The 23994-nt window shown below is 40.3% G+C and overlaps 1 protein-coding gene across 1 annotated transcript in view; it reads left to right on the top strand.

Annotated features, from left to right (window-relative positions):
* Nucleotides 1-3598: 3598 nt before the first annotated feature.
* Nucleotides 3599-23994, top strand: part of LOC111950643 (CMP-N-acetylneuraminate-beta-galactosamide-alpha-2,3-sialyltransferase 4-like) — a 30842-nt gene continuing 10446 nt past the window's right edge. Inside the window, exons 1-10 of the mRNA XM_023968401.3 lie at nt 3599-3704; nt 5209-5294; nt 10574-10646; nt 11386-11461; nt 15053-15127; nt 15750-15847; nt 16255-16318; nt 16533-16628; nt 16752-16941; nt 18439-18582. Coding sequence (XP_023824169.1) covers nt 10604-10646; nt 11386-11461; nt 15053-15127; nt 15750-15847; nt 16255-16318; nt 16533-16628; nt 16752-16941; nt 18439-18582 — 786 coding nt within the window. The 5' untranslated portion in view covers nt 3599-3704; nt 5209-5294; nt 10574-10603. The remainder of the gene's footprint in view (nt 3705-5208; nt 5295-10573; nt 10647-11385; nt 11462-15052; nt 15128-15749; nt 15848-16254; nt 16319-16532; nt 16629-16751; nt 16942-18438; nt 18583-23994) is intronic.

The following is a 23994-nucleotide window of genomic DNA, read 5'->3' as shown; positions in this document are numbered from 1 at the left end:
TAATACATGGTTTATTATATGTAACAAGTTGTGGACTGCTGGTAAAATTCTGAATATTTGGCAATGTGTGTCGCAAAAAACACATCACAGTTAGCAATGAGGAATCGGCCCGAAGCGGCGCTCCTCCGGGGGGCCAGAACTGATTGAATCGGCCCGGAATCAAAATGAATGACTGCCCTGAATCGGCCCAAGTACATCGGGCGTTTCTGTCTACCGGAATTCAGCCAACTTTGCCGGAATCTTACCACAATCCCCCCAGCTGATGCAAATTAAAATAAATGTATACAAAATAACCTGATTTTAATCATTTTAAATATGACTATTATACATTTTATACATACAAATTAGACCCATCCACAAAAAAACATTTTGTGTTGGAGGAAACGCCATACACATGATGACCGTGTCAGCTTGCATGCGCCTGGCCCGCCACAAGAGTCGCTACAGCATGTTGGGACAAGGACATCCCGGCCAGCCAAACCCTCCAACGGCGCTGGGCTAATTGTGCGTTGCCACATGGCTCGGCCGGCACGGGTCTCGAACCAGCATCTGTAGCAAGCAGTTTGCACTGTGATGCAGTGTCTAACACCGTACCCAAACCGGCGGCGTGCGTGCGACATTGTGAGCAAATTGATCGCGATCACGACACATGCAGGTTTTAATATCAAAACAATCTCTGAACCAATTATATTAATTTGGGGACAGGTCGAAAAGCATTAAACATTTATGGCAATTTAGCTAGCTAGCTTGCAGTTGCTAGCTAATTTGTCTGTTTTAGCTAGCTTGCTGTTGCTAGCTAATTTGTCCTGGGATATAAACTTTGAGTTGTTATTTTACCTGAAATGCACAAGGTCCTCTACTATGACAATTAATCCACACATAAAACGGTCAACCGAATCATTTCTAGTCATCTCTCCTCCTTTCAGGATTTTTCTTTGGACTTTATATGGCGACTGGCATCTAACTGTCATAGTTACCACGATAACCGACCGAACTCAGTTCATCTTTAAATCACCCACGTGGGTATAACCAATGAGGAGATGGCACGTGGACATATGCTTCTAAAAGCCAATGAGGAGATGGGAGAGGCAGGACTTGCTGTGCGTTCTGCGCCACAAATTGAAGCAACTTCTATTTTAGCGCCTGGCAACGCAGACGCTCGTTGGTGTGCGCAAGTGGTATGGGTGCAATAATTGAATAACATTTATGTTTACGATGCGAGCGGTGTGTTCATGCTTTTTGACATGTCCCTAAATTAATATAATTGGTTTAGAGTTTGTTTTGATATTTCAACCTGCTTGTCGTGATCGCGTTTGGTGTGGGGGGTCAAAATCAATTTGCGCAAGATGCCGCATGCGTGAGTCCGGTTTGGGTATGGTGTTAGAGGGAGGCTCGATCCACAACATTTTTAATGCTTATCAATTGGCTTGCACAAAGTATCAAAATACTAAAATACTACAGAGGACTCTTTAAGAATTTCATTTAAATGTTAATTGTATTTTTTGATCACAGAAACAATAAGAAAATAAGGAAAAATAAATATTCAAATGTTATTTATATAAAGCAGCCCGTGTAATCATCTGCCGGAGAGTAGCCCCAATCGGCCCAAGCCCCAAGTAATACAGTTGGGCCAGATAACTCACACCGGAATTGGCCCAAGCCCAATCCCCGCATACTAGCCATAAGTAATACTGCCTATGGCCACTTGACGTCGGCCGAGTCTGACTTTCAGCCAAGTGCCCCGACTCAGCCGGGAATCGGCCCAGATCCACTGCGCTAGCTGTGATGGCATCACTGAATAGTGTGTATAATTTATCGAATTCATGCAATTTTTGTTAGGCTACCAACATTGCAGCATTACATTTTAACTAATGTAGCCTACACTAATTTATAATGATGATGTTTGGATTAAGGAATATGATCATGCCATATGATTTCATATTCATAAAAAATTATATAATTTGAACTGGGGACTTAAAGTTCTCCAACAATATGAGATAACATTGATTTTAAGAATAGGCTACATTTATCAGACTGGTGAAGGATTTAAGAGTATTAATTTGACTTTCTTTTTACACAAACTCAAATGTGACATGCTAGATAAAAGAAGGGATGGTGAATAGTAGTTTGATTCATTGCAAACTCACCAACCCATTACAGACATGTAATTAGCTGGTGCTAATTGGGGAAACATTAAATATGGTGTGTAGGCCTATAGCAGCCAGATAGAGGCTAAAGAGGTTACTTTTGCTACATTGTATTGTATTCATTTTCTTTTGAAATGATACATCGACTCTGTCCCAAATTGCCTATTCCCTATAAATTAGTGCACTGGGCCTTGGTCAAAATAAGTGATCGCAGAGCAGGCCTTAAAGCCTAATCTTGTTGATGTAATAGGTGCTCCGTCACAATGGGCTAGTTCCATGCCGTAAACTTTATAGGTCTTCATCCAGGAGTTCACTGCTACAGACATCGGGTCTGCTGCTATTGGTTTCCGAGGTGAAGTTTCCCTAGGTACAGCTCTAGGATCAGCTTCCCCTCCCTCAATCCTAACCTTAACCTTTCGTGTGAAAAATGCTAAACTGACCCAAGATCAGCATCTAGGACCAACATCTCACTACAATTTATAGGTATTTGGGAGCTCCTGTGTGGCTCAGTCAACAGACAACTCAATAATACTAATTTCAAACCCTTTTGTTGTGCACACAGTAGTGTGCCTATAGTAGTGGTGGTGGAAACATTTCTTCTCACACATTCACCACAAGATTAGTCTCCCTCACATCCCTTCACTTTCTCACAGGACATACAGACTCTCTCACCCACATTTAACACACACATACCGTTTTAACTGTGTTGTGATAGTTCAAAAATTAAATGTCACCTTAAGGCTGTTGTTTTTTAGTTTGTAAGCAGGTGTATGTTAAGTCCTGTGTCAGTTTATCTCCCTGCAGTGCTCCCCAATCCTGTCCATGGAGAGCTACCCTCCTGTGGGTTTTCGCTCCAACTCCAGGTGTAACCATCCTTATTCAGCTACACAACCAGCTAATTATTAGAATCAGGTGCGCTAGATTAGAGTTAGAGTAAACGGTTTTTAATTTTTAATTTTTTTTACAAATGTGTCACAAACAATGTAGGAAGTGCCACTTTCAGATGAGCGGGCTGGGACTACATCTTTACCTAGAATTTGCTTTGGCATCTCTTACCACCTCTGCCACCATCGCAAGCAGTTAACCAATGTTTTCTCTTTGGTAGAAAGCTGAGTGGTGGGGCTGGAAAAGTATGTATGTATGTAATGTAACCACTCTCAAATTCACTCCCTTGTGAGAGTTTCACTACCTTGTGAGAGTTTCACTGCCTTGTGAGTGGAACAAATACAGATCCACAGTAATGACCATATTTCAATCAATGGTATGAAAATTATTTTGGAAAGCTCAACCCCTGACCTTAATGGGTGATTTAGCGAGATAGAGAACTTATCAAAAATGCTGTTTTTACAGAGAGTCAAGTGTGGTCTTAGTGCTGTTTCCTCCTCTGTGTGATTTCCGGTTTAGTCAATGTTTCACATCCACCTGACACAGCGATAGTTTCTTGTGTTTCTTTCTTCTTATACGAGTCATTTGTTATTTTCAGCAGTGTGACATTAATTTCCATTTTGGTCATTTAGTTTATACCAGAGTGATTTACAGTCAGTGCATTCAGATAAGGTAGGTAAAACAACTACATATCACAGTTATTGCAAGTAAAACCTTCCTAAAAAGCAGCAGTTATTAGCGAAATTGGCAGTGGTGCTATTAAGTGCAATAAAGACAAGTACAACAGTTGTGTTAATTTAGAGTACCACACAACATTCTTTCTATTTTGCTTTGTTTTTGTGTTTTTTGTTGTTGTTGTATTGGCTTTGTGCCATACTGTCTGTAGAAATTGCAGTGAACGGACGACATAGCCTAATATTCAATACCAAACAGTATTCTGTACGATACCAACTGCCACGTGTGACGTCAATGACACTATTAATCCCAACTAATCTTCGATCTTAACATAGGCCGTCCGAAGCAGAAACGCAAAGCATTGGACCCGCAAAACATTGTTCTTATTAACTGACTTACCTAGTTAAATAAAGGTAAAAAAATATATATATATATATATATGCTTAGGACGGTTGGCAGAACCATTAAACCAATAGCTCTCACAATGTTCTCTTGTAGAATCTTTCTTTGCGTAAATAATTGGAAACTCACTGGTTTAGTAATGATCAAAGCTCGAGGTAAATGATCACAAATTATAGAAAGCACAAAATCATGGTTGATTTTTATAAGGCTAACCCCAATTAGTCGACTAGTAGATTGTTTGGTTGGTTGTTATGCTGTTAGTCGACTGAAATTGTTTTAGTCAAGCAGTAACAAATATATACAGTACCAGTCAAAAGTTTGGACACACCCACTCATTCCAGGGTTTTTCTTTATTTGTACTATTTTCTACATTGTAGAATAATTAGTGAAGACATTAACACAATGAAATAACACATATGGAATCATGTAGCAACAAAAAAAGTGTTAAACAAATAAATATTTATTTTATAATTGAGATTCTTCGTAGTTGCCACCATTTTGCTTTCTTGAGTAAGGCACCTCCAACATGCAGGTGTGTTAGCCTAGCTCATTGCTTTCTGTGGTGGTAAGTCAGCCAGCGGGAATATACAGAGTGTAGGGGTTGGTAATGATCTCTAGTTGCGCAGTGATTGGCTCAGTGTTATGTCACTCATGGGGACACTATGTCACCACAAAATCTACGGGGAAAGCTCGAAAGTTCCAAGCCCCTTGGGTGCTACCATAGAGTTACATTCAACGTGCCCATCCAAGAAGGCTCAAGGTCACAGATAAAATGACGTCAAATCACGTTATATCTACCGTAGCTTTGATTGGACTGATGTCAACATACTTTCAAAATCTTAGCTAGCAAGATAGACAAGCAGTCATCATCATGAATCAAGTCCACAATCTACTGGCAAATCCTTTTAAATCCTTGTCATATGAAGAGAAATTATCGAAAAAACGTATTGGTGCTCATTGTACATAAATCTTACACAACAATTTGGAAATGGCAAATTCAAAAATGAGTGGTTTGGAAGGAATCAGTGGCTAACTGCATAAGTTGGAAAGTAATCACTAGCCTGCTATTCAGTGGAGTGGATGTGTGGTCCAAATCTAGGTTTAAGGGTCTCTTTGATGCCAAAATTTGCCTGCAAGAAGGACGGCCGCGCCACCTTCCTTTTCAAGTGAGGACAGCACAACAAGGTGAGTCCCAAAAAATATTGTATGCTGCTGCATAAATTATGTAATATGACAGGGAGATATGCATACTGTAGCTAAGAAAGTAATACTAAGTGTGTAGTAAGCTGTTAGTAGCCCATGTGCCTCACCCTAATAATTTGGTCCTTTTCCCCCTCATAACTTAACTTACTGTTCTGACTTAGTGGTGCACATGTAGCCTATAGCCTGTTTTAGAGAAATGTAATCATTGAACATTTCATTGCCCCTTTATTTATGTTATGGTTCTGACTTGGTGTACAGGGAGAATACTGTAAGACTGGCCCATGTTCTGAATTCTGTCGCTGTACATTTCAAAAGTGCTGAACAAATAGTTATATTAACTATTTCCGTCCTAGCTCACTCAAGTTTAGGTTTTGTCGATTTAGTAATTGTCTTTTGTTTGGAGCGCTCCTGTCAATGTTGAGTAAGAACGCGCAAGCATAGAGGTAGGCCTACAGGCTACCTGACCTGTGCACAAATGTAGGCATATAAATGTGCCCATTTGGGGATCTGATAGTATTTCGGATTGGCTTAACGCACCACCACTAATGACCTGTGGAGCTTCTCAAAGTAATGTTTTCTTCACCTCAAACAGCAAGCAAACAATGTATGTTTTAACATTATTTAGAATTACAATAGTTCCTCAATGTATTTGAAAAATCTTTCCACCTCTCTCCCTTTCGATAACGACTCGATAACCACTCAGCGTGAAAGGTAAAAATGTAATGTTCTGATCCAGTGGAAACGTCATAAAATAGGCATACCTGATTACTTCTTATCAGTGCTTGACTTGGACTGAAATAGGTTCCGGTACTCATTTTGGGTGCTGGTACTCTTTATATTTAGGTGCAGGAGCTCCACATTACCTTTGAGCTAATTTTCTATAGGAGGAACAGGAGCTCAAGCAGTAGAACATTTGAGGTGCTGGTACTCAGCTCTGGTGAACTCCTGCCCAAGTCAAGCACTGCTTCTTATCCCTTGCGTAAATAGCCCACAGCTGTGTCTGTCCCAAGCTCACTGGTGCAGGAAACTCTGAGGGCCCAGAATATTGTATACAATGTTGCAAGTTCACTAGCGCAAGCTTCGGGCGGAACTAAGTTAATTGACCAATGCCTGCTCAGCAAGTTCAAGGATGCCGGCAAGCTGTAGTGTCTAGACTCCCAAACACGACAACACTACTACGGTAGTGTCACGCCCTGGCCTTAGTATTCTTTGTTTTCTTTATTATTTTAGTTAGGTCAGGGTGTGACATGGGGAATGTTTGTGTTTTGTCTCGTCTTGGGTGGTTATATGGTAAAGGGGGTGTTGGGTTTAGTGTATGGGGTTGTGTTTAGTGAATGTGTCTAGGTATGTCTATGGTTGCCTGAGTGGTTCTCAATCAGAGACAGCTGTCTTTCATTTGTCTCTGATTGGGAGCAATATTTAAGGCAGCCATAGGCATTATGCGTTTGTGGGTAATTGTCTATGTAGAACGTTTGTAGTTTTTGTATTGCACTTACGTTTGTAGCTTCACGGTCGTTTGTTGTTGTGTTTAGTTTTGTTTTAAGTGTTCGTTTCGTGTTTCACTCATCTCTAATAAAAGAGAATGTGTTTTTCACACGCTGTGCCTTGGTCCACTCATTATCCTCAAGACGATCGTGACAGGTAGGACCTCAGAGGGAGGAACACGTTGGGAATGGTGGTGGTTTGATACTCTGGCCTTTTCGCAGTTGAATTTGCTAAAATCCTGTGTCCTCTCCTCCGTCCTCTCTCGCCTCCTTTTGAAAAAGGCCAAAAGTAATCGTGGAGTGGCAGCGAGGTGAGGTAATGTGGACGAAAATATGCTTGTATGAAATTACTCTACTTCTCCACTTGCATGTCGCATGAATGACGTTTACAGGGGTTACAGGGGTAGATCCCAAAATAAATGTGTAAAGGGATAAAAACATTAAGTTAGTTGTGCTAGACATTTTACAGATACAATTATATGTTTTTCAACGTGTGCATGTTTTTCTCCTCAGAAAAAACTAAAGCTGATTCAAAGTGGGTTTGGTAGATTTTAAAACTCTTCCAGGAAGGACTTGCATGTTTATCCTCAATGAAAGGTGGCTATCGAGGAGGGGAGGACACTCTTCTGTTCGCCTATTAACAAATTGACATCTCCTCGACCATTTATCGGGCTCCTGGTCATGGAGGAGAGAGGGTGGAGGACAGACTTTCCCAAATGAGAAAAGTCCACAAATGTCCGTCACTTTGAAATTCACTTACAAACCAAAAATCAGTTTTAAAGAAAATGTAGATGCAATTATTTTTCTAATGATTTAGCCAGATAGTGCCTTCAGAAAGTATTCATACCCCTTGACTTATTCCACATTTTAGTGTTACAGGTTGAATTCAAAATGGAGAAAACCAATTCTCACCATCTACACACAATAGATTATAATGACAAAGTGAAAACATGTTTTTTTTTAAACATTTTTTTGCTAATTTATTGATAATATCTCATGTACATACCCTGAGTCAATACATGTTAGAATCACCTTTGGCAGTGAATGCAGATGTGAGATTTCTTGGTACGTTTCAAATTCAAATTTATCCCGCTCTCGCTCGAGACCATATCCAGGGCCCGCTTGATCAAGAAACAAGACCACAGGCGTTGTCTATAGACTCTGATACAAAGGTTGCGAAGAAAAAGGACAAATGCTTCGTTAAAGCCAAGCCCACTCAAAATCTGAAAAGTCGATCTGCTTTCACCTTGAACAGAAATGGCACATCACGTCATTGCGAACGACCACTCCACTTTGTGGGGAATATGTCCACTAAACACGAATCTAAACGCCCATGTCTGGAAACAGTCCTGGAGGACTGCTTAACTGTGTTGTTACCTACCCTTACCACCTGGGGGCGGCCCGTCAGGAAGTCCAGGATCCAGTTGCAGAGGGAGGTGTTTAGTCCCAGGGTCCTTAGCATTTCAGTCGATGTAGTAGATGACGTGTATAGTGTTGAGTCATCCGCATACATAGACACACTGACTTTACTCAAAGCCAGTGGTATGTCGTTAGTAAAAATACATAAAAGTAAGGAGCCTAGGCAGCCCTGGGGAATTCCTGATTCTACCTGGATTATGTTGGAGAGGCTTCCATTAATGAACACCTTCTGTATTCTGTTAGACAGGTAACTCTTTATCCACAATATAGCAGGGGATGTAAAGCCATAACACATGTTTTTCCAGCAGCAGACTATGATGGATAATGTCAAAAGCTGCACTGAAGTCTAACAAAACATCCCCCACAATCTTTTTATCATCAATTTCTCTCAGCCAATCATCAGTCATTTGTGTAAGTGCTGTGCTTGTTGAATGTACTTTCCTATAAGCGTGATGAAAGTCTGTTGTCAAATTGTTTACTGTAAAATAGCATTGTATCTGGTCAAACACAATTTTTTTCAAAACTTTACTTAGGGTTGGTAACAGGTTTGTCTTTCATAATTTGTTCAGATATACTTGGATTTGTCGTATCAGCGGTTGTTGTTGGCATGTCATGCCTAAATTTGCTAATCTTGCCAATGAAAAAATCCTTAAAGTAGTTGGCAATATCAGTCGGTTTTGTGATGAATAAGCCATCTGACTCAATGAATGATGGAGCTGAGTTTGCGTTTTTTCCATTTTTTTTTTTTCATTGAAGGTGCTCCAAGGCTTTGTACTATCATTCTTTATGTTATTTATCTTTGTTTCATCGTGTAGTTTCTTCTTTTTATTCAGTTTAGTGACATGATTTCTCAACTTGCAGTATGTTTGCCAGTCGGTTGTGCAGTCAGACTTATTTGCCATTACTTTTGCCTCATCCCTCAACCATCATTTTTCAGTTCCTCATCAATCACAGTGATTTAACAGTTTTTACAGTCATTTTCTTATTGGGTGCATGCCTATTAGTAATTGGGATAAGCAATTTTGTAAATGTGTTAAGTGCAGCGTTTGTTTGCATCTCATGACACACCACGGACCAACAAATATTCTTTACATCAACAACATAGGAATCACTACAAAACAAATTATATGTCCTCTTATACACTATATTAGACCCAGCCTTTGTAACTTTGGTTTTCCTATATATGACTACTATATTGTGATCACTACATCCGATGGATCTGGATACTGCTTTTAAGCACATTTCTGCAGCATTAGTAAAGATGTGATCAATACATGTTCATTTTTTCATTCCTGTGCTTTTTGTAACTACCCTGGTATGTTGACTGATAACCTGAACCAGGTTGCAGGCACTGGTAACAGTTTGAAGCTTTTTCTTGGGTGGGCAGCTTGATGAAACCCAGTCAATATTTAAATCACCCAGAAAATATACCTCTCTGTTGATATCACATACATTATCAAGCATTTTACACATGTTATCCAGATACTGATTGTTAGCACTTGGTGGTAACAATCACCTGTATGCAAGCACAGCTCCATGAGCGAGATTTCCAACTGCTCAACTCCGCTCACATGCTCTGACCCCCTCACATTGACTAGGTACTGGTACCACCTGTATATAGCCTCGTTACTGTTATTTTGTTAGTTTTTTTCTTACTTTAGCTTATTTTATTTTGTGTTTATTTATTTTTGCAAATATTTTCTTACTTAAAAAAAAATCTACATTGATGGTTAAGGGCTTGTAAGTAAGCATTTCACGGTAAGGTCTACACTTGTTGTATTCGGCACATTTAACAAATAAAATTTGATTTGTGTGTGTTAGTGATGCTGAATTGTTTTTACATATCGGAATATTATTTTTGACAAGATATCTTATCTTTTTGACAATATCGCAGTATTATTTTTGCACTAATTGGCTGTACCTGCACCAAAACTCCAGTATTTTTCCTTCATAGCTTGTTCTCCATCTTCTTTTTAAATAAGGAGCCGATTTGTTTTCAGCACTTTTATTTCCATGACTGACCAAAACATTTTATCATGGCTCTCTTGTGTCCCTTTGCAGCAGACATATGGTGAGCAATATGTTTGGACTATGGAATCTCAATAAAATCACATTATTTAATGGCAATGCATGTAGAATCGCAATACATATCGTATCGGCACCTAAGTATTGTGATAATGTTGTATCGTGAGGACCCTGGCAATTCCTAGCTTGTGTGTGAGAGAGAGAGCTTTTTTGTGTGTGTGTGTAGACCAACCTATGGAGGGAGGAAAAGGAGTGGTTACAGCTGACTGGTGGCTAGCTGATTGGGCGATATATTAAATGGGATGTTTCTCTCTTTCTCTCTATCTCTCTCAGGGTGACATCATCACCACAAACACTCCAGACATGAGAAAGGAGCAGGTGAAGATGTCTCTGAAGAACACCAAAAGTAAGTGATTTAAACCAGTATTTCAATGCATTATATCCAATTCTATCAGTTTGAGAATTGACAGATGCTTCAGATTTCAGGTAACCTAATGCCAGGTAATTTAGTCAGTCATGACTAAACCAGTCATGGTATTATGTAATTGTATATTCTGCTGCTAGGGTTTTCCTTAACCTTAGTCAGCTCAAATGTGAGGGGAGGTTAGTAAAAAAATTGCCTTTTCTTTGTGAATATATTGAAATGTGTTGCTTGTAACGCCTTATTGTTAATAAGCAACCCAGACGTTGTCTTGTTGCTACTCTGCTATGTGTAATGTTTTGAAAAACAGTCCCGTTACCATTAGTCAAATTCCAGGACGTTTTCACTGTCTTGAAGTTCAAGTTAAGTTCACTTAAAGTTCACATTTTCAATGACTCATATATTATTATCTGAAAGGATAAACTGATCCTAGATTGATATATACAGCCCCCAGAGCTTGAGTTTGACCAGTCTTTTTTGTTATTTGTGTCACAGCATAGCACAGCATGTTGCACTCGCCTGGGTCAAAATCAGCTAGTGAAAAATATTTTATTGCATTAAATTGAAATAACAAATGCCCTTGTGTCTTCCAAACCACCAGGGAAATGATTTTGTGTCTGCCTTTCTCTTACGGATTTTGACCCAGGCGAGTATGGCATACTGTGCTGTGAAGCGTGCAAAAGGTATCTGTACATTAAAATCGCCTTCTTGTGTTAATTTGCAGCATGGTCCAGAGTACTTGTACCTGTGCTGCTGCTGTGCTGTGTGTCCTACTACTATTCACATTTCTTCCTTCAGAGGTAAAGCTCCCCTTTGTCTTCATTCAGCCACCTGGTCCTCCTCAAGATCCTTCTGCATTTGACAGGATTTGAGTGCTACAGAGGGTGGCAGAGTTTATGTAAGCACAGAGTGGCTCGTAAGAGAGATACAGGCTGTGTCTCAAATGGCACACTATTCCCTATATAGTGTGCTACTTTTTGACCAGGGCCCATAGTGCTCCGGTCAAAAATAGTTCCTATGGGCCCTGGTCAAATGTAGTGCACTATATAGGGAATAGGGTGCCATTTGTGACGTACCCATGTACTCTTTAGCCCCTGGGGGGGGAGAGATTAAGCTTGGTTTAGGGCTGCCATGACCAGGGACTGGTTAGGGATTTTAGAGAAAGACAGAGGAGAAGCTCGTTGCACGTTATCTTTTTGGCCAAAATGTCAGATAAGTGGGTCTGCTAGACTCTGATAAGTGGCACTTTTTATTCAATATAGCTAATATAGCTATCTAAACAGAAAAATTACAGAACATTACAAATTGTACGTATAAGAGAAAAATAGAGCTGTACCGATGACAGACACCTTCGACCAGACCATCCCATCAAGTTCAGGATTTGCATCTTTTGACCAATGGTAAAATAATATGTTAATTGTCTAGATAATCGTCTAAGAAAACCAGTAGTCCAAACCACGTCTGTCATTATCTGTTCAAAGGTTATTTGAGTTTTTACCCTTGTATGATAGCAGAATTAGGGTGACTAAATCAATGGAGGCCAGAGAAAAAAAAGTGGTCAAAAATCAGGAAAATTGCACTGCGTCAGCTAGGCTGGATTCTGTGCCAGAATTAAGGCTACTGGCTACCTGATAGGCTGACTTTACCATTGAACTTGTCATCTTTCGTCTCAAATCAGCAGGACATAAAACAACATAGAGACATGACATGTAGTATTTTCATATTTTAGTGTATGCTTTTCATATTAAGTAGAAATTCCTGTTCTTTTTCAAACTTTTCTCACAAAAACAAGCTTTTTATTTTCAAAGCCTTTTACATTTAATTCAGCTCGTGTCATGATAATTTAGGTTTTAGCTACCTGCGGAAACAACTTTGAAGACGAGAACAACAAAATGTAAAATCCTCAAAAGTTATGAGGAACCTGCACCACTATGTCAACAGAGTTCAGTGCTTCTTATTGCATTCATTAGGTTGTGAAATCTGATTTTTTTTTGTTTATATAATGTAATTATATGTTAGAGAAAGAGCCCACTGAATGATTCATAACATGAATATTCATATTTGTGTTGGTAAAATGTATTTTATAACATAAGGAAGTGAAATTTCATCACCGTAGCATGTTTTCATTTGATAGCAATTTGATAGAAATAAGGATTTTTATTCTACTGACAGTATATAGCGCTTCTCAAGAACACTTGAGTTACTCATAATTAGGGAGTCTTGTTCACTTTCACCACAGTATATGCTGTTGTACACGGCTGTCCCTATAGGAGAACCCTTTGAATAACCCTTTTTGGTTCCAGGTACAGTACCAGTCAAAGGTTTGTACACATCTACTCATTTCAGGGTTTTTCTTTATTTTTACATTGTGGAATAATAGTGAAGACATCAAAACTATGAAATAACACAGATGGAATCATGTAGTAACCAAAAAAGTGTTAAATATATCAAAATATATTTCAGATTCTTCGAAGTATCCACCCTTTGCCTTGATAACAGCTTTGCACACGCTTGGCATTCTCTCAACCAGCTTCATGAGGTAGTCACATGGAATGCATTTCAATTAACAGGTGTGCCTTGTTAAAAGTTAATTTGTGGAGTTTCTTTCCTTCTTAATGCATTTGATTCAATCAGTTGTGTTGTGATAAGGTAGGGGTGGTATACAGAAGATTGCCCTATTTGGTAAAAGACCAGGTCCATATTATGGCAAGAACAGCTCAAATAAGCAAAGAGAAACGACAGTCCATCGTTACTTTTAGACATGAAGGTCAGTCAATCCGGAAAATTTCAAGAACTTAGAAAGTTTCTTCAAGTGCAGTCGCAAAAACCTTCAAGCGCTATGATAAAACTGTCTCTCATGAGGACCGCCACAGAAAAGGAAGACCCAGAGTTATCTCTGCTGCAAAGGATAAGTTCACTAGAGTTACCAGCCTCAGAAATTGCGGTGCAAATAAATGCTTCACAGAGTTCAAGTAAGAGACACATTTCACCATCAACTGTTCGGAGGAGACTGCGTGATTCAGGCCTTCATGGTATAATTGCTGCAAAGAAACCACCACTAAAGGACACTAATAAGAAGAAGAGACTTGCTTGGGCCAAGAAACACGAGCAATGGACATTAGACCGGTGGAAATCTGTCCTTTGGTCTGATGAGTCCAAATTTGAGATTTTTGGTTCCAACCGCTGTGTCTTTGTGAGATGTAGAGTAGGTGAATGGATGATCTCTGCATATGTGGTTCCCACCATGAAGCATGGAAGAGGAGGTGTGATTGTGGGGGTGCTTTGCTGGTGACACTGTCAGTGATTTATTTAGAATTCAAGGCACACTTAACCCACATGGCTTCCACAGCATTCTGCAGCGATACGCCATCCCATCTGGTTTGCGCTTAGTGGGACTATCATTTGTTTTTCAACAGGACAATGACCCAACACACCTCCATGCTTTGTAAGGGGTAATTGACCAAGACGGAGAGTGATGGAGTGCTGCATCAGATGATCTGGAGTCCACATTCCTCCGGCCTAAAACCAATTGAGATGGTTTGGGATTAGTTGGATCGCAGAGTGAAGAAAATGCAGCCAACAAGTGCTCAGCATATGTGGAAACTCCTTGTTGGAAGTAGTGCCAAGTGAAGCTGGATGAGAGAATGCCAAGAGTGTGCAAAGCTGTCATCAAGGCAAAGAGTGGCTACTTTGGAGAATCTAAAAAATAAAGGAAAACTCTTGAATGAGTAGGTGTGTCCAAACTTTTGACTGGTACTGTAGTTCTACCAGGAACCAAAAATAGTTTTACTATGGGGACAGATGAAGAACCCTTTTGAAACCCTGAGTGTGGCATAACCTTGGGCAAAGTGGTGTGTGGTATCCCAGGATGTCTACCCTGGATGGTAATAGAGGGGAGGTACGTGAGTCGACATTGGCTCCCTCTGCTGGGAATACGGGAGCTGGGCACCCCGACACGGACAGCTAAGTGGAGGTAATTAGAGGAAAGTGCCAACCAGCCGTTGAGGCTAAATAAAAGGAGCACGATGGCACACCGTGGGAGAAAAGGGAGAGAGACAGACACCAGTTAAGAGAGAGAAGGAAGACCGAGCAAAACCTAAGTTATTTCTTTGATATGTTTATTTTCTGTCTAAGTAAAGTTGTTTTTGCGGACTAAAGCCTCTCTGTCTCTGTGTCAATCTCTGCACGCTCAACCCAACACCCCACAGAAATTACCACAGGTGGCTAATTTCTACCACAGGTATCCACAGTGGAAACTGACGTTATGTCCCCTGCGGTTGGTTCCCAGTTGAGACCTTTAACCATCCCAGGGACCACATACTGTGTGTTTCAGTTGAGTTTCTATTTCAATTGTGTGTTTCTGTTTCGTTTCCATGTTCTGTGTTTTTCAGTAGTGAAGGGGCTTTCAGTAAGGCCGTCTGTGACAGCTGGAATATCTCTCAGAAGTGGGAGAGACTCAACTTCAAGTGAGTAATAAAGTCTACTTGATGAGAAACATGGAGGAGTTTTGTTTTTACTCTTTCTTTCTCCCTCTTTCTTTCTTTCACTCTCATTCTCTCATTCTTTATCCCTTTCTTCCTCTCTCACCCTCCCCTGCAGATAATATTAAGCTTTTCTTTCTCAACTGCCAAATATTTGGGTCATAGGCTCTATTTGAAAAGTTAATGTAAATATAGCATAGAAGGAAAAGAAATACATCTGTAACTTTGGTAGTGACAACAATATCACAAATGGCCATTCAAAACAAAAAAAACAACATTTGCATGTTTCTCTTCTGTTTTTCTAACTTTGTGGTTTCTTGGAAATGTGACCAGTTAGGTGTGTCATGTTTTGCCATGGTAACAGAAGTTTTTTATTTTTTCCGACCGTTAACAAACGAGTTTGGTTTTGCAATGATACAATGAGTTTGGGTTTGTTTCTCAACACAAGTGTAATTCTTAACACATCAGGCTTCGAAGAAAGTATATAACATCAAACTTCCTTCCACAATCATAGCTATTTTAAGTGAGTATGTAAGTCTATGCCACATTGATTTAATATTTCTTATCAGCAGGTGTATGTATTTCTACCTGTGTTTTATCCTACCAGTGTGAGCAGGAATGCTCAACTTTTCTTGAAGCTGGAGGATTTCTTCTGGCGACGCTACTTGTCCACGTTAGCCTTGCCTTATGGTGTTAAGGGCAGTGGTATGTTGTCACCATCCTCCACTTCAAAGGGTATTTCCAGTGGTGGCTGGTGGAAGTTTAAATAGAATGGCAGGCTTATTGTAATGGCTGGCATGGAATTCATTGAACGGTATCAAACACGTGTTTGACACCATTCCATTCAATCCATTTCTATGAGCCGCCCTCCCCTTCACCAGCCTCCTATGGGTACTTCATACAAAATGCATATTCTGTTAAAGGTGCTTTTCAGTGTGTTTTTATTTGAATTATGCTTTTGGATTAGACTAGTGCATGTTATTCTTATGACAGTGTTATTACTAACATGTAATAGCAAGCCTCAATGTTACTAGTGTTATCTGCATTAACCATGTCTGTCTCATGTTTACATTTCTTGTGTGAGATGCTTAAGTTAATTTTCTGTTTTCCAGAGCTTTTTCTCGTGAAAGCATTGGCAGCCATGGCTAGCTATGACATGCCTGAGAGGATAAAACAGTTAGGTCAAAGTATATCTCATCCCTGACAATGACGCTACTGTAGAAATCAGTCATTGTTTGCATAAGATTACAATCTAGTTTATGAATCTATTGAAGTTAATATTTTATTCAGCTGACAGTTGACACATTCCTGATGGACAACTCATTTTTTTTAAAGGTCTACCATGATACCTTGGTTGAGCTGTACTGTTTTGTCCTCTTCCTGCCCTCAGTTTGCCTTGCAAAACCTGCATGGTGGTTGGAAATGGGTTCGCGATCAAGAACACCTCGTTAGGAAGTGCCATTAACAAGTATGACATAGTGATCAGGTAAGAGACTGAGTGCTTTATGTCTTGCTATGTCACATTTATTTCACATTCTGTCATGGTTATAACAGCAGTATGCAGGCTGTGTGACTATGGTTCATGCAATGTCTTATTGGTCATACCCAGGTTGAACGATGCCCCAGTTCGGGGATATGAGGCCGACGTGGGGAACAAGACTACCATGCGCCTCTTCTACCCTGAGTCGGCTTCCTACAACCCCAGCATCCACAATGACCCTGACACCCTCATGGTCCTTGTGCCTTTCAAGCAGCAGGACGTGCGCTGGCTCAAAGAGATCCTGTACAATGAGAAGAGGGTACTATACTGGATGTGATATTTTCAACACAAAGACACAAAGACAGGGATGCCCATTACTCCCCATCTACCTTTAAGAAAATATATGATGAGATGAAGTAAGGTTTTAAAGTCTTGCAACTTTAGAACTGATTACAGGACATACAGTATCATATATTAGGTAAAGAACCTGAATGGAGGACAGGGGATTATACAACTGATTACTGATCACACACTCTCTCTCTTTCTAGTTAGTCTAGTCTCTTTCTGTTTCATTCACACACACACATCCATACACACACTCTTCTCTCCCCAATGCCACATTAAAACACCTTATTCATTTAAACATGATCACCCTCACCTGCTGGAACATTGTATTTTCCACCCTATCTCCCTACCCTGAGGCTCTGTTAGTAGGTTGTGTTGGAGCAGTGTCTAATAATAATGTTGAAAGGAACGGCCTTGGGGTGTAGGGTCATGCCACCCTCATTTACACAGTAGTCTAATTCTAAGAGGGACGAGAAGGCATGTGTGATCAACCAATGACTGGGCAGGAGTTAATACTTAGATCTAGGCTCTGTTGTAATTTCCACGCTAGTTTAGCACATAAAATTTCTTATTTTTCATACTGAATGTTATTAGATCTTCAACCAAAACCTAATATTAGATAAAGGGAACCTGAGTTTGCAAATAACCCCAAAAAATGATACTTATTTTATTTATTTAAAAGTTATCCAACACCCAATTCAACTACAGGAAGCATTTGGTTACAGTCATTGCAGCTAAAGGTGGCACAACCAGTTAATAAGAGTAAGGGGGCAATAACTTTTTCACACGGGGGAATTGGGTGTTGCATAACTTTGCTAATGAAAGAAATTAAATAAGTGTAATTTGTTTTGTTATTTGTCAACTCAGATTGCTTTTATCTAATATTAGGTTTTGGTTGAAGATCTGATAATAGTCAATATCAAAAATAGAGAAAATCAGAAAGGGGGCAAATACTTTTTTACGGCACTGTAAAATTAAGCAATGTATTGGGAATGTATCCTAAGCAAACCTGGGTTCAAATACAATTTTACGTTTTTCAAAAACTTTTAGTGTTTGGTGTAGTCTGCCTGCAGTCCTAGATGGGTAGGCTTTGCACTTTTGCAACAATTCCATTGCGCCTTGCTAGCTCAATCAAACCGAGCGAAAGTATTTGAAATTATTTAAAATAGTACTTGAACCCAGGTCTGATTCTAAGTAGTGTGCTGGTGTGGATATTGGCCCTACTATCTAGTGTGCTGGTGTGGAACGTAGCCCTACTGGTGAAGCTGTTTTAACCAGGGGCCGTAGTACAAGCGTCTCAGATTAAGTGTGCTGATCTAGGATCAGGTCCCCTTGTCCATCTATTCTTATTCATTATGAAGGCAAAACTGATCCTAGATCAGCACTCCTACTCTGAGACGCTTGATACATAAGGACCACCCAGGGCTCTTTCTAACTAGACTCACTCTATTCACCCGATCTGTGGCTTCAGATCAGAAAGGGCTTCTGGAAACCCCCTCCTGAGATCTGGTTGGGTAAAACCAGCCACATCCGAATCCTGGACCCCTACTTCCTGCAGCAAACGGCCAGCCGCATGCTCCGCTTGCCTCTCAACACACCTCCAAAGACCAACCAGGTGAGAGCTGCTCAGAATAGCTGCTCACCCTAACAGAAATGTACATGTTTAAAGTGTGTTGGAAGTACAATTATTACATTTTGGCAAATGCTATTGTAACACAGTTGTTAAAAATGCATTCCACCATGTCTTTCACAGACATGAAAAGCTAGTTTGTAGAAAAAATGGTAGTGTAATAGGTTGGCGTTCTGGTCATTTAACCACCATTTCAATCTTGTTCTTGTAATTTGAGTCACTTAAGGTTTTAGTGGTTATATTTAGGGAGCTTCTTGGAACGGTTTGAAAATGTCTGAAGCTTGCAGACAAGTTACTGTAGTGATAAGAAGGCTATGAATGTCGCCACTTCCGCTTTCACCAGTCAAAACTCTCTCCCATCACCACAGTCAGTAAGGGGTCAAGAGAGTTTAGGGTCAAGATAAATCTTCAATGAATGTCTGTGTAGTAATCTATAATTATTCAACGTCGTTGTATCAATATTAGTGGTCACACGAAGTAGATAAACTTATGTAATGGGGAAGATGGTATTAGTGCTGTTTTAATGTCCATGCAGTTTCATGAGTGACTATGGTTTCATAGAAAACATTGGGTTAATTTGAAACTATAAGTATTACTTTGGAGCCTTGGCTGTTCACGGCAAAGCTAAGAATGTCATTACTTAGAATGTCATTGGCAAAAATCACACATTGACGTATTTATTTTTGTCTGACCTTGGAGTTTGCCCACTCCTCCTTTCTTAAGGTGCCCTCCTCTTCTTCCTCTGTGCGTAGGGGTTCAATTCAGCCCTGAGTGAAAAGTCCAGACTCTTACAATGGTGCTTTGTTCCCACTCTCACTGTTAAAGGGCTCTTCAAGTTCAAACTGTGGCATACCTTGGCTCTCAAAGGATGGGCTGGAAGCTTAAAACAACTCTTTTGAAATGGAAATGTGTGACAAAAGAGGAATTATGGAGTGAATGTTCAAGGTTATGGTGATGCCCGTGAGATGATGTGGTTTATTTTGTCGCCGGGTACTTCTCTCAGGTTTTTACTGAACCTGACTGGTTATCCATCCTGAATAAGTATGTATCCAGGCACCAGACCTAGGTTCAAATAGTATTTGTTTTAATCATTTAATAATTTAAGCGTGCGGTGATGTGTGTTTGTAGACGATCACTAGTTTAATCCCAGGGACTCTGCCCTCTCTGTCATCGGTCCTGAAACTAGGGCTTGGTTTGAATACTTTCCAAATATTTTTTTTTATTGAACCATTATTTAACTAGGCAGGTCAGTTAAGAACAAATTCTTATTTTATGATGACGGCCTACCCCGGCCAAACACTCCCCTAACTCGGCCGATGCTGGGCCAATTGTGTGCCGCCCTATGGGACTCCCGATCACGGCCGGTTGTGGTCTCGGAATCAAACCAGGGTCTGTAGTGACGCCTTTAGCACTGATATGCAGTGCCTTAGATCGCTGCGCACTCAGGAGCCTAATACAGCCTTCCTTCCTGTCTTCCTTGAAGTAATCAAGTCAAATTGTATTTGTCACATGCGCCGAATACAACAGGTTACAGTGAAATGCTTACGTACAAGCCCTTAACCAACAATGCAGTTTTAAGAAAAAAAGTAAGATAAGAATAACAAATAATTAGAGCAGTAGTAAATAACAATAGCAGGGCTATATACAGGGGGTACCAGTACAGAGTCAATGTGCAGGGGCACCAGTGTCGAGGTAGTTGAGGTAATATGTACATGTAGGTTTAGTTATTAAGGTGACTATGCATAGATAATAACAGAGAGTAGCAGCAGTGTAAGGGGGGGGCGGCAATGCAAATAGTCTGGGTAGCCATTTGATTAGCTGTTCAGGATTCTTATGTCTTGGGGGTAGAAGCTGTTTAGGAGCCTCTTGGACCTAGAATTGGCGCTCTCGTACCGCTTGCCGGATTGGTGAAAGGTATGTTATGGGACCTTTGCTTTCAACTATACAATCACATACTGATCAATGACTAGCTCAAAGAAGGGAAGACAGGAGGATGCGTTTTCTGTGTGGGCCAGTGGTTTTGCCACTGACCCCACTGCACTGGTGCCAGAGTTGGCATGGGTTTGAAATCGCCCACTGCCCTTTGGCTCTATCTTTCCTGTCTTCTCTCTACTGTTCTATCTGTTCAATATAAAAAAAATTGTAGAGCTTAGCCTGTCTTGTAAACTTCATTAAATTATTTAATGACTGTGACATGGCCGATCTTGATGAGGTCACTTTAGGGAATGGCGCTCCTCCCATTAGTCACAGCTAGGAGTTGGGTCACTGATGCTATCCTTCCTCTTTCGTCTCCTTTCTCTGGAAGGAGTGACTAAGAAAACAAACCTTGTTTTGTAAGGGAAATGACTGAAAGGATGGAGAGTCATCTATGTTTTGAAACCTACAGACCTTGGTGTCTGAACTTTGGTCCTTGGGGTTACTAGTTTTCCTTTGTAACCAATGAGTTAGATGGTAACAATGAGTTAGACACTTCAGTGTTGATGCAAAAATATTGGCCAAATGTATTGCTCATAGACTAAAAAAGGTATTTCTGGACGTTATTCATCACAATCAGACGGGATTCTTAGAGGGAAGATATATTGGAGACAACATTAGACAACTACTACAAATAATGGAAAACTATGAGAATACAGGTAAACCATGTATAACCGTTATAGCAGATCTTGAGAAAGCATTTGATACAATACGTCTAGAATCTGTTTAAGTGCCTGTTTTTTTTTCAACTTAAGATGGGTACAAGTATTGTTCAAAAACCTTTTATGTAAAATAATAAATACGTTTCTTCTCTGAGAACACCTTTCCATTTACGAGAAGATTACCCTGATTCATTTTCTATTACATACATGACCACATGACCAAAAGTATGTGGACACCTGCTTGTCGAACAGCTCATTCCAAAATCATGGGCATTAATATGGAATTGGTCCCACAATTGCTGCTATAACAGCCTCCACTCTTCTGGAAAGATTTCCACTAGCTGTTGGACATTGCTGCTGGGACTTACTTCCATTCCGCCACGAGCATTAGTGAGGTCGGGCACTGATATTAGGCCTTGCTCGCAGTCAGCGTTCCAATTCATCGTAAAGGTGTTCAATGGGGTTGAGGTCAGGGCTCTGTGCAGGCCAGTCAAGTTCTTCCACACCAATCTCAACAAACCATTTATGTAGGGACCTCGCTTTGTGCATGGGGACATTGTCATGCTGAAACAGGAAAGGTCCTTCCCCAAACTGTTGCCACAAAGTTGGAAGCACAGAATCATCTAGAATGTAATTGTAGCGTTAAGGTTTCCCTTTACTGGAACTATGGGGCCTAGCCCGAACAATGAAAAGCAGCCCCAGACCATTATTCCTCCTCCACCAAACTTTCCCGTTGGCACTATGCATTTGGGTATATAGCGTTCTCCTGGCCTTGCATCCTCCAAACCCAGATTCATCCATCGGACTGACAGATGGTGAAGTGTGATTCATCACTCCAGAGAACGCGTTTCCACTGCTCCAGAGTCCAATGGCGCCGAGCTTTACACCACTCCAGCCGACGCTTGGCATTGCACATGGTGATCTTAGGATTGTGTACGGCTGCTCGGCCATGGAAACCCTTTTCATGAAGCTCCCGACTAATAGTTATTGTGCTGATGTTGCTTCCAGAGGCAGTTTGGAACTCGGTAGTGAATGTTTTAACCGAGAACAGACCCTTTTTCTTCTCCCTACGTGTTTCAGCACAGTCCTTTTCTGTGAGCTTGTGTGACCTACCACTTCGCCACTGAGCCGTTGTTGCTCCTAGTGTAACGTCCTGACCAGAGTTATTATGTGTTTTGCTTGTTTAGTGTTGGTCAGGATGTGAGCTGGGTGGGAATTCTATGTTGTGTGTCTAGTTTGTCTGTTTCTATGTCCAGCCTAATATGGTTCTCAATCAGAGGCAGATGGTAATCGTTGKCCCTGATTGAGAATCATATATAGGAGGCTTGTTTTGTGTTGGGATTTTGTGGGTGTTTGTTTCCTGTCTCTGTGGTTGTCTGCACCAGATAGGTCTGTCTCGGTTTTTGCACATTTTGTTATTTTGTATGTTTGTAGTGTTTCACTTGTTCTTTTATTAAACATGTTGAACACTAGCCGCGCTGCACTTTGGTCCTCTCCTTCACCACTGGAAGAAAACCGTTACACCTAGACATTTCCACTTCACAATAACAGCACTTACAGTTGACAGGGGCAGCTCTAGCAGGGTAGAAATTTTACAAACTGACTTGTTGGAAAGGTGGCATCCTATGACAGGTGGCATCCCCATACTGTATTTATTTATTGATCTTGCTCTTTTGCACCCCAGTATCTCTAATTGCACATTCATCTTCTACACATCTATCACTCCAGTGTTTAATTGGTATATTGTAATTACTTCGCCACCATGGCCTATTTATTGCCTTACCTCATCTTACCTCATTTGCACACACTGTATATAGACTTTTTCTACTGTATTATTGACTGTATGTTTGTTTATTCCATGTGTAACTATGTGTTGTTTGTGTCGAACTGCTTTGCTTTATCTTGGCCAGGTCGCAGTTGTAAATGAGAACTTGTTCTCAACTGGCCTACCTGGTTAAATGAAGGTGAAATAAAAAAATGATGGTGCCACGTTGAAAGTCACTGAGCTCTTCAGTAAGGACATTCTACTGCCAATGTTTGTCTATGGACATTGCATGGCTGTGTGCTGAATTGTATACACCTGTCAGCCACAGGTGTGGCTGAAATAGCAGAATCCACAAGTTTTTTGCAGAATCCACACATACTTTTGTATATATAGTGTATTTATTCATTGCTCTACCGATTCCAGGAGAATCCTTTTTCAAATCATGCGAAGAAAAACATTTAACTTTACACCAGCATATTTGAGTTTGGAGGTTTAAAACAATTAAATATTAAGGCATAAAACCTCTCCCTTAAAGCCTCCATTTTACTGAAATTGTATCTAAATCCAAACTGTTTTTCTAGCAAGCTACTAAGAGAGCCCCATCCTATGTTTAAGAGTGGACTCTGCCTTTTTGCAGATTAATACCTTGACAATGGGTCCCTCTTTAAAACTTCTCTAGGGTAGGGGGCAGCATTCGGAATTTTGGATGAAATGCATGCCCAAATTAAACGGCATGTTTCTCGGGCCCAGAAGATATCATATGCATATAACTGGTAGATTTGGATAGAAAACACTCTAAAGTTTCCAAAACTGTTACAATAGTGTCTGTGAGTTTAACAGAACTGATTTGGCAGGTGAAAACCTGAGAAACTCCTTCCTGAATGGATTTTTCTTTTTGGTTTGTAGTTTTCTATTCAATGCCATTACAGTATCCCTTGACTTAGGACTCAACTTGCAGTTTCTATGCCTTCCACTAGATGTCAACAGTCTTTAGAA

This window comes from Salvelinus sp. IW2-2015, linkage group LG23 (assembly GCF_002910315.2).
Source record: "Salvelinus sp. IW2-2015 linkage group LG23, ASM291031v2, whole genome shotgun sequence".
Lineage (NCBI taxonomy): Eukaryota > Metazoa > Chordata > Actinopteri > Salmoniformes > Salmonidae > Salvelinus > Salvelinus sp. IW2-2015.
Note: the sequence above shows the minus strand (reverse complement) of the source record. Positions and strands in the feature narration are given on the sequence as shown.